At 42.8% G+C, this 12,009-nt stretch overlaps 1 protein-coding gene across 1 annotated transcript in view; it reads right to left on the bottom strand.

Moving 5' to 3' along the window:
• Nucleotides 1-12,009, bottom strand: part of si:dkey-100n23.5 (cyclic AMP receptor-like protein A) — a 105,217-nt gene that overhangs the window by 39,886 nt on the left and 53,322 nt on the right. Inside the window, exon 11 of the mRNA XM_039014587.1 lies at nucleotides 7,135-7,217. Coding sequence (XP_038870515.1) covers nucleotides 7,135-7,217 — 83 coding nt within the window. The remainder of the gene's footprint in view (nucleotides 1-7,134; nucleotides 7,218-12,009) is intronic.

The raw sequence follows: 12,009 nt of genomic DNA, 5'->3' as shown, positions 1-12,009 counted from the left end.
AGTAGAGCATAGCGACATCACCACAGCACCGTGACAAACACTTTGCACACTCTATCGCTTCACAGAGGGAGGGAGGGAGGGAGGGAGGGAGGGAGGGAGGGAGGGAGGGAGGGAGGGAGGGAGGGAGGGAGGGAGGGAGGGAGGGAGAATATGAGCCAAAGGGAAGAAGTGGGGTGGAGGGTGGGTGTGCAGTGGAGCAGAAAGAGAGAAGAAGCTAATGAAGGAATAGGCGCCAGGGAGATAGAGCAGGTAAGGAGGGAGGTAGAAGACGAGAGTGATTTATTTATCTCATTCTCTCTGTTCTCTAGGAAGGCAAAGAGAGGGAGAGTGAAGGAGTGGAGGAACGAGAGATAAATAGAGAGGGAAAGGAAATGCAGGAGAGGATGAGAGAAAGAAGAACAAAGAGATGTAGTGGGAGAAGGACAGAGAGGAAGGAGGAGGAAAGAAGGAGGGAGAGAGTGAAATAAGAGAGGAGAGCGGAGGGTTAACGGATAGTGGTCTGGGGTTAGCGCAGGATGCAGTTTGTCATCTTCATCAGCTGACAGCGGGCGCAGAGGGAGGGAAGGAATGGGGGATGGAGGGATGAATGGGGGGGAGGGGGAGGGGTGGCTCAGAGCCTTTGAGAAATGTTGACCCTGTAATTGACCCGCGTCTCTGCCTACATCGCCGCGACAACACGCGGAGCCGCCGCAGATAATCACTTACTAACCCTGACCTGTCAATCACACCATCCCCCTGGGAGGAGGGGAGGAGAGACTCTTCATTTTAAAAACTCATTATCTAACCAGTCACAAAGTTAAACAAAAGAGACGGAGGAACAGAGGGAGGGAGAGAAGTAGGGAAGAAAGAATGGAGGTAGAGAAGGAGGGAGAAAGGGAGGGAGAGGTGGAACTTTTACCAGCAGGGCTGTTACAGTGACCGTATTGCCGCCACACCAGCGGTCATTAGTCATGACCACATTCAAATTCCACGTGACCATTGAGTCACGGCAACTGCGCTCTGTAAATGAATGGCACTGATGGGCGTTAGTAGTATTTGCAATCACAAACACACACAAACAAATACACTCCTCCAGGAACTAAAAATCACAGTTGGGAGAGTAAAACTAATTTACTCATTTAAGTGTTCAAACACAAACACACACACACAGTTTGCCTAAGGCACAAAGCTCTGTGCTCTTTAGAATCTGAATCTTTCAGCAGTCTATTTATAAAGGCAGAGAAAGGGAGAGGGGTGTTTGAGGCCAATGGAAAGAAGGAAAGATAGAGGGCCAGAGAGATAAAGTTGAAGTAGAGGTATCGGGATGAGATTCAATTTACATAATATGTACATCCACTTTTCAATTTACATTAGCAACAGGAATGTCACGAGCTGAGAGTGATGTTCTTGCTTCGAAGCTCAAATGTACCGTAAATGTCACAGGTAGACACTAGCCAGTAGGCTAATGGCCCTGCTACACTACAGCCATCGGGCTGCATTGCCTTCAGCCATTGAGGATATGCTTCCTTTGCAATGAATAAAAGCTGCTATAGTGCCCACGTTGCGCTCGTGATGCATCGCGTCCAATTGCAGCGTCTAAGAATAGGATCGCTATTGTTCAATTCTTGATGGCTGACACGTGTGTTCACTCCAGCATTCTATCTAGTGAATATGCATATGGCCTCGACTATACACCACTGGTTATTTTACTGACATTTATGAAGTCAAGAAGATACTAGCTAGCAGAAACTCTAGCTAGCTAGCTACAATGACTATGTCCACAATGTAAACAAAAACAACTTAAAGGATAATTTACCACAACCACTAGCAACAATTAAATGAGTAGTTTTGTGAAAACTGGACCAAAGCTACTGTACTTATTCATAGTCGATGAAATATATTAAAGATGCTCTTCCCCTCTGCTCTCAAACAGCATGCTCTGTGTAGCAGGTAGAAAATTAATGATGGCGACGCGACATGTGTAGTGAAACTGAAGTGGACGTATGTAAACTATTCAAATAGCTAGCTATGGGCCTCCCGGGTGGCGCAGTGGTCTAAGTCACTGCATCGCAGTGCTACCTGTGCCACCAGAGACTCTGGGTTCGAGCCCAGGCTCTGTCGCAGCCGACCGGGAGGTCCATGGGGCGACGCATAATTGACCTAGCGTCGTCCGGGTTAGGGAGGGTTTGGCCGGTACGGATATCCTTGTCTCATCGCGCTCCAGCGACTCCTGTGGCGGGCCGGGCGCAGTGCACGCTGACCAGGTCGCTAGGTGTACGGTGTTTCCTCCGGCACATTGGTGCGGCTGGCTTCCGGGTTGGATGCGCGCTGTGTTAAGAAGTAGTGCGACTTGGTTGGGTTGTGTTTCGGAGGACGCATGGCTCTCGACCTTCGTCTCTCCCGAGCCCGTACGGGAGTTGTAGCGATGAGACAAGACAGTAACTACTAATAGTTGGATACCACGAAATTGGGGAGAAAAGGGAGAAAAATAAAAAATAAAATAAAATAAAAAATAACTAGCTATGCAAGCAACTTTTCATGCATCTCCCATATTACAGTCTTGATTAATGCAACAAAACCATAAAACAATCTTGAAAATTGCAACAATTCACAAGCATGTGCAGACATTTAAATGGTTTATTTTCTCATCCATGCACTAATTCAACTGCAAGACAATAACACAACCAAAGTGGCACAGCTGGTAGCTAGAAAACGTTAGCTAACAACATTTGCTTCATCAAGTAACTTCCAGCATAGCAAAAATGAAAATTGTAACCCTCTCATATGAATATCAAGTACAGTAACATTATCATAGTGTCATACATATGATACAGAGCTACAGTACCAGTCCAAAGTTTGGACACACCTACTCATTCAAGGATTTTGCTTTATTTTTTACTATTACTACATTGTAGAATAATAATGAAGACATCAAACTATGAAATCATGTAGTAACCAAAAATGTGTTAAACAAATCAAAATATATTTTATATTTCTTATTCTTCAAAGTAGTCACCATTTGCCTTGATGACAGATTTGCACACTCTTGGCATTCTCTCAACCAGCTTCACCTGGAATGCTTTTCCAACAGTCTTGAAGGAGTTCCCTCATATGCTGAGGACTTGTTGGCTGCTTTTCCTTCACTCTGCGGTCCAACTCATCCCAAACCATCGCAATTAGGTTGAGGTCGGGTGATTGTGGAGGCCAGGTCATCTGATGGAGCATCCATCACTCTCCTTCTTGGTCAAAGAGCCCTTACACAGCCTGGAGGTGTGTTGAGTCATTGTCTTGTTGAAAAACAATAGATAGTCCCACTAAGCGCAAACCAGATGGGCTGGCGTATCGCTGCAGAATGTTGTGGTAGCCATGCTGGTTAAGTGTGCCTTGAATTCTAAATAAATCACAGACAGTGTCACCAGCAAAGCACCCCCACACCATCACAACTCCTCCTCCCTGCTTCACGGTGGGAACTACACATGCGGAGATCATCCGTTCACCTACACCACGTCTCACAAAGACATGGTGGTTGGAACCAAAAATCTAAAAATCTAAAACTCATCAGACCAAAGGACAGATTTCCACCGGTCGAATGTCCATTGCTCGGGTTTCTTGGTCCAAGCAAGTCTCTTCTTCTTATTGGTGTCCTTTAGTATAGGTGTCTTTGCAGCAATTTGACCATGATGGCCTGATTGATGCAGCCTCCTCTGAACAGTTTATGTTGAGATGTGTCTGTTACTTGATCTCTGTGAAGCATTTAATTGGGCTGCAATTTCTGAGGCTGTTAACTCTAATAAACTTATCCTCTGCATCAGAGGTAACTCTGGGTTACCGCTGTGGCGGTCCTCATGACAGCCAGTTTCACCATAGCGCTTGATGGTTTTTGCGACTGCACTTAACTTTCAAAGTTCTTGAGATTTTCCGGATTAAATGAACTTGTCTTAAAGTAATGGACTGTCATTTCTCTTTGCTTACTTGAGATGTCTTGCCATAATATGGACATGGTCTTTTACCAAATAGGGCTATTTTCTCTATACCACCCCTACCTTGTCACAACACAACTGATTGTCTCAAACACATTAAGAATTAAAGAAACTCCACAAATTAACAAGTCACACCTGTTAATTGCATTCCAGGTGACCACCTCATGAAGCTGGTTGAGAGAATGCTGAGAGCGTGCAAAGCTGTCATCAAGACAAAGGGTGGCTATATATTTTTATTTATTCATTTGTTTAACACTTTTTTGTTTACTACATGATTCCATATGTGTTATTTCATAGTGTTGATGTCTTCACTATTATTCTAAAATAGTAAAAATAAAGAAAAACCCTGGAATGAGTAGGTGTGTCCAAACTTTTGACTGGTACTGTAGGTAGCAAGCTAAACAAAATGTTTGCATCCTCCTCACAAACCAACTTACTCGCCAGGTTAGACAGCTAGTTAGCTGAATCATAGCTAGATTGCTTTTCGGCCTACCATAGAACAAACCATGCCTCATTTAATCAAATACATGAAAATAAGCAAATTGCGACTGAAAAGGTTCATTCACTGGGCAGTTAATGCTTGCGTTCCTGCTCGCTTTTGCATTGAAATTTTATTTTACCTTTATTAACTAGGCAGGTCAGTTCCTCAGACTTCCTCTACTTCCTCAGAAACCCGGGTCCGGGAGCACCCCCACCAGTAAAAAAGCTGACTAGCATAGGCTAGCATAGCGTCACAAGTAAATAGTAGCATCTAAATATCATTAAATCACAAGTCCAAGACACCAGATGAAAGATACACATCTTGGTAATCAAGCCATCATTTCTGATTTTTAAAATGTTTTACAGGGAAGACACAATATGTAAATCTATTAGCTAACCACGTTAGCAAAAGACACCAGTTTTTTTACTCCACCAGTTTTTTACGCCATCAGTAGCTATCACAAATTCGACCAAATAAAGATATAAATAGCCACTAACCAAGAAACAAATTCATCAGATGACAGTCTGATAACATATTTATTGTATAGCATATGTTTTGTTAGAAAAATTTGCATATTTCAGGTATAAATCATAGTTTACCATTGCAGCCACCATCACAACTCGACTAGAATAACTACAGAGAGCAACGTGTATTACCTAATTACTCATCATAAAACATTTCTTAAAAATACACAGCGTACAGCAATTGAAAGACACAGATCTTGTGAATCCAGACAATATTTTAGATTTTCTAAGTGTTTTACAGCGAAAACACAATGTAGCGTTATATTAGCTTAGCACAGTAGCAAACCAAACAACAGCATTGATTCCAGCCAAACATAGCGATAACGTATTCACCACCAAAATATATTAATTTTCACTAACCTTCTCAGAATTCTTCAGATGACAGTCCTGTAACATCATATTACACAATGCATATAGAGTTTGTTCGAAAATGTGCATATTTAGCGGCACAAATCGTGCTTATACAATGAGAAAAGTTGCCAAGCTGCCCAGAAAATGTCGGGCGCCATCTTGGAGAGTCACCTAGTCTAATCAATAAATAATCATAAACTTGACTAAAAAATACAGGGTGGATAGCAATTGAAAGACAAATTAGTTCTTAATGCAATCGCTGAATTACATTTTTAAAATTAACCTTACTGCGCAATACAGGGTGCAATACAGGGTGCGATAACGCAAGGCTACACGGCAAATAATGGCGTCTTATGCATTTTACTTTTTCAACAGAACAACGAATTATCAGCATAAATAGTTCTTACTATTAGCTGAACTCCCATCAGAATCTTGGGAAAGGTGTCCTTTGTCCAAAAGAATCGTTGCTGGGTTGGAGAATGTTTCCTTCCACGTTGCAATTAGCAGTACACAATGGCATGCGAGAGAGAGATACCCAACTCAATACAACGTCAGAAAATGAAATGCCCGAAAATCGCAATATACTGACATAAACTGATATAAATCGGTTTAAAATAACAAGATTATGATGTCTTTAAAGCCTATATCGAATAAAAACAGAGCCGGATATATCTAGGAGCTAAAACCAGAGCTTCTAAAAAGACATGCCAAGACCCTCTCTGCGTCAGCGCGAAGATCCAAAAGGGTGGACACCTCGATTCCAATCAATTTATAGACTTTCTGAACTGCGTAGAGACTCCATTTCAAGGCCCTCTATTCGCTAACAACCAGGGGAAGGCGTATGCAGTGCATCTCAACCAATAGAAGACAGGCAAAGTAATACACAGGTCTGAGAACAGTTTTGGAAAAATCTGCATTCTCAACTCCACATAGGGAAATTGCTCTAAGTCCAGTTCTGTTTCACTTACAGACATAATTCAAACGGTTTTAGAAACTAGAGAGTGTTTTCTATCCAATAGTAATAATAATATGCATATTGTACGAGCAAGAATTGAGTACGAGGCAGTTTAATTTGGGAAGACCAAGAAAAAAATAGTGCTAACAGCTCCCCCTATTGACAAGAAGTTTTAAGAACAAATTCTTATTTTCAATGACGGCCTAGGAACAGTGGGTTAACTGCCTTGTTCAGGGGCAGAACGACAGATTTTGTACCTTGTCAGCTCGGGGATTCGATCTTGCAACCTTTCTAACGCAGTCCAACGCTCTAACCACTAGGCTACGCTGCCATCCCTAAATAAATTACGGTGTTCTGAGATTCCCTTAAAGTTACAGCATCAACTTCTGAGATATGGTCTTTTACTGCAATTTCTGACAAAAACTCAATAAAACAAGTCACTAATATTAAGAAATGCCTATACATTTCAGCTGTTTCAAAAACATTGCTCTGTTATTTATACTGTACGAGTGATGGGCTCAACGAGACAATTCCCGTTTACACTGCCCTGCTTTGAGGGGGCAACTGTCAGGCAAGTGTTGTGGGCGACCTCCGGAGGTAACGGTCGAGATGTGAAAAGTGTGCATGTTTACATTACATTAAAACTGCATTACATTACATTAAAACTTTTCCGATACCTCTGGAGAATCTCCTTAAACTCTTGTCAATGTAAAAAAAAAAAAAAAAAGGCCTAAAAGGTGACAGGAGGATAGGAGTGGAAGCCAAAAGTGTGACGACATAAAATAGGGATGGAACCAGACATGCTTAAAAAGACACACACTGTCTCGACAATGACAATCTCTGGTTCGTCTGTGTGTGTCTTACCTGTTGATGAGGGGGAACAGAGACACCAGGAGATAAACGGATGGATACCACTTCAACGGCTTTATCTCCTCAGCCAAAGACACCTGGAGAGACAGAGATAGTTTAAATAAATACTTCACACACACACTATTTCAGAGGAATGATAGATAAAGTCTAGATTTTGTATCAAGAGGAGACTGACAGTTGGCCATTTCCTATGGGAAAGAGAAAGAGAGAGCCATCTCCCTGGCAACATCAAAAGTGCCAACAGAAGAGGTTCTGTCTCGTGTCAGCACCACCTGGTGTTTCACATACGTGTGCACGCACACACACACAGTTTTGTATCGCTATACTTGTGGGGACCAAATAATTGATTCCCATCCAAAAACCTATTTTCCGTAACTCCTAACCCTAAATCTAACCCTAACCTAACCATAACCCTAACCTTAACCCCTAACCCATACCTAACTTAATTCTAACCCTAATTGCAACCCGGACCCTAAACCTAACCCCTAAGCCTAAAATAGCATTTTTCCTCGTGGGGAACATGCAAAATGTCCCCACTTGTCCCAATTTTCTTTGTGAGGACTTCTGGTACCCACAAACTTTGATATAAATGGCAAGGGGTTGGAAGTCCTGTGGTGGAAAGCTTTGACACACTATTTCAGAGGAGCGAAAGTCTAGATTTTGGATACACAGGAGACTGACAGTTGGAAAGTGAGAGAGAGAGAGAGGAGAGAAAGGAGAGAGAAAGATATAAAAATAGAGAGAGCACCATCTCCCTGCCCGACATCAAAAGTGCCAACACAAGAGGTTCTGTCTCATGTCAGCACCACCTGGTGTTTCACATACGTGTGCACGCACGCACACACACACACACACACACACACACACACACACACACACACACACACACACACACACACACACACACACACACACACACACACACACACACACACACACACACACACACACACACACACACACACACACACACACACACAGGGAGAAAGGGAGAAAATGTGTGTATAGTTGTATATTTGTGCAAATTGTTCCTTTAATGAAAAATCAGTGTTTCCAGGTGAACTAAATACAAAGTAGTAGAGCCACTTCTGAACAGATCGGACAAGGAATATTAAATTACACAGCCTATAAAATCAAATAAATGCAATTAGTAAGATTATAACAAAAAATAAAATGATTTAATGAATTCTAAACTTTGCTATAAATGGTAACGGTTTGGAAGTTCCCTGGTGGAAAGCTTTAACAGTCCGTTATTCAATTCCCGGTAGACTGTAGTGAGGACTATAGCTGCCGGAAGTAGACAGGGCCCAGAATCCATTTGCTGCTGAATTGCTTTTTTTCTCCTAAGTACGCGGGGAGTCTGGCCAGCGCCCCTCCTCTCTTTCTTTCTCTCTCTCTCTCCATCTACAGGAACACACACACTCCCTCCACCAAGAGGCAGACCCACGAGCCTGCAGACTCCTCCAACCAGGCAAAAAATTAATTACTCACTAGATAGACCCCGAGGCGTGCTCGCGCTAACGCACGCCTTTTAAACAATTCAAATGAAAAACACGAGAGCCCCCCGGTGGTATTTGATCTCACCTCTGTGTGTGATCTCGTTGGTGGGGGATTTTGGAGAAAAAGCTTCTAAGCTCCCACAGCGTTGCGGTACATTTTCTGCATAAATAAATGGAATGGGGGTTTAGCTGTTTAGGGATCGATTCAATCAGATCCGCTTTAGCCAACATCCGCATAGCGGTTGTTTAGACCATGTCGGAACTGCGTTAGAGCCGTCAAATCTACAAGTGGCTCCTGGCATTATACCTAAAGTGGACATTGCCAATGGCTGCACGGAGTCGTATTAACAGAAATCCCATGCAGCCTTGTTAACAAGTTGGAACACTGGAATGTGAGATGTGATCTACACCTCAATTAGGATGATAGACGTAATCTACACCTCAATTAGGATGATAGACGTAATCTACACCTCAATTAGGATGATAGACGTAATCTACACCTCAATTAGGATGATAGACGTAATCTACACCTCAATTAGGATGATAGACGTAATCTACACCTCAGTTAGGATGATAGACGTAATCTACACCTCAATTAGGATGATAGACGTAATCTACACCTCAATTAGGATGATAGACGTAATCTACACCTCCGTTAGGATGACAGATGTAATCTACACCTCCGTTAGGATGACAGATGTAATCTACACCTCCGTTTGGATGACAGATGTAATCTACACCTCCGTTTGGATGACAGATGTAATCTACACCTCCGTTTGGATGACAGGTGTAATCTACACCTCCGTTTGGATGACAGGTGTAATCTACACCTCCGTTAGGATGACAGATGTAATCTACACCTCCGTTAGGATGACAGATGTAATCTACACCTCCGTTAGGATGACAGATGTAATCTACACCTCTGTTAGGATGACAGATGTAATCTACACCTCCGTTAGGATGACAGATGTAATCTACACCTCCGTTAGGATGACAGATGTAATCTACACCTCCGTTAGGATGACAGATGTAATCTACACCTCCGTTAGGATGACAGATGTAATCTACACCTCCGTTAGGATGACAGATGTAATCTACACCTCCGTTAGGATGACAGATGTAATCTACACCTCCGTTAGGATGACAGATGTAATCTACACCTCCGTTAGGATGACAGATGTAATCTACACCTCCGTTAGGATGACAGATGTAATCTACACCTCCGTTAGGATGACAGATGTAATCTACACCTCCGTTAGGATGACAGATGTAATCTACACCTCCGTTAGGATGACAGATGTAATCTACACCTCCGATAGGATGACAGATGTAATCTACACCTCCGATAGGATGACAGATGTAATCTACACCTCCGATAGGATGACAGATGTAATCTACACCTCCGATAGGATGACAGATGTAATCTACACCTCCGATAGGATGACAGATGTAATCTACACCTCCGATAGGATGACAGATGTAATCTACACCTCCGTTAGGATGACAGATGTAATCTACACCTCCATTTTTGGATGACAGGTGTAATCTACACCTCCGTTTGGATGACAGGTGTAATCTACACCTCCGTTAGGATGACAGATGTAATCTACACCTCCGTTAGGATGACAGATGTAATCTACACCTCCGTTAGGATGACAGATGTAATCTACACCTCCGATAGGATGACAGATGTAATCTACACCTCCGATAGGATGACAGATGTAATCTACACCTCCGATAGGATGACAGATGTAATCTACACCTCCGATAGGATGACAGATGTAATCTACACCTCCGTTAGGATGACAGATGTAATCTACACCTCCATTTTTGGATGACAGGTGTAATCTACACCTCCGTTTGGATGACAGGTGTAATCTACACCTCCGTTAGGATGACAGATGTAATCTACACCTCCGTTAGGATGACAGATGTAATCTACACCTCCGTTAGGATGACAGATGTAATCTACACCTCCGTTAGGATGACCGATGTAATCTACACCTCCGTTAGGATGACAGATGTAATCTACACCTCCGTTAGGATGACAGATGTAATCTACACCTCCGTTAGGATGACAGATGTAATCTACACCTCCGTTAGGATGACAGATGTAATCTACACCTCCGTTAGGATGACAGGTGTAATCTACACCTCCGTTTGGATGACAGGTGTAATCTACACCTCCGTTAGGATGACAGATGTAATCTGCACCTCCGTTAGGATGACAGATGTAATCTGCACCTCCGTTAGGATGACAGATGTAATCTGCACCTCCGTTAGGATGACAGATGTAATCTACACCTCCGTTAGGATGACAGATGTAATCTACACCTCCGTTAGGATGACAGATGTAATCTACACCTCCGTTAGGATGACAGATGTAATCTACACCTCCGTTAGGATGACAGATGTAATCTACACCTCCGTTAGGATGACAGATGTAATATACACCTCCGTTAGGATGACAGATGTAATCTACACCTCCGTTTGGATGATAGGTGTAATCTACACCTCCGTTTGGATGATAGGTGTAATCTACACCTCCGTTAGGATGATAAAACCCCTTATTATTTAGTTTAATAATTTTTTACATTTGAGCATAATTATATCTATACAGCCTACACTTTCTCCTTCCGCACTTCTAGCAGGAGTGGGCGGGTGTGGCTTCACAATGATTGCAAGCGCAGCTACACACCGATTTGACTGCTCCAACGCAGTTCCACCTCCGACACGCCAAAACAACCGCTATGCGGGTGTCTGTTATCACCGGGTAACGCTTGATCTGATTGAAAACAGGCAACTTAGTCAATGTGAAAAATGTGCGCTGAGCTTGGTGACCGACCTTAACATATGGGGCTAGGCATCTCTATGTCTCTACTCCCCACTCTACCTGACACTGTCTCAGGCATGGCCAACTAATCCTAAACCCCAAGGTCTTGTTGTGCTGGAGCACACACACATTACCATGAGAAAGACGAAGGACGTGATACTCCACCAACCACAACACCACCTAGATTTTTAAATCAAACACCAGGACTAAGTAGAACACTACACAATGTTTGTGTTAAAAGATCTTCCATGTGTGTAGTGTTTTTAATCACAGCTCTCGCGTGTCAGAGGCCTGGTGCTCTTCGGGAGCGGAGGATAATGAAACAGTAATTATGCGCATGGCTGAGAGTCTGACGGCCCTCCGTTAATGACGCACATTAGCCACAGTAATGTGTATATCCATTTGAATTCAATCACTTTTTGATAGCACCCCTTTTGATTTGAACGAAACCTTCCATACATATTTGCCCATTGCAGAAGTGATCAGAAAGTGGCTTTTTGGACCTGAATGACAAAACATTAAAGAGATAAAAGTGCT

This window comes from Salvelinus namaycush, chromosome 19, assembly GCF_016432855.1.
Source record: "Salvelinus namaycush isolate Seneca chromosome 19, SaNama_1.0, whole genome shotgun sequence".
Taxonomy (NCBI): domain Eukaryota; kingdom Metazoa; phylum Chordata; class Actinopteri; order Salmoniformes; family Salmonidae; genus Salvelinus; species Salvelinus namaycush.
Note: the sequence above shows the minus strand (reverse complement) of the source record. Positions and strands in the feature narration are given on the sequence as shown.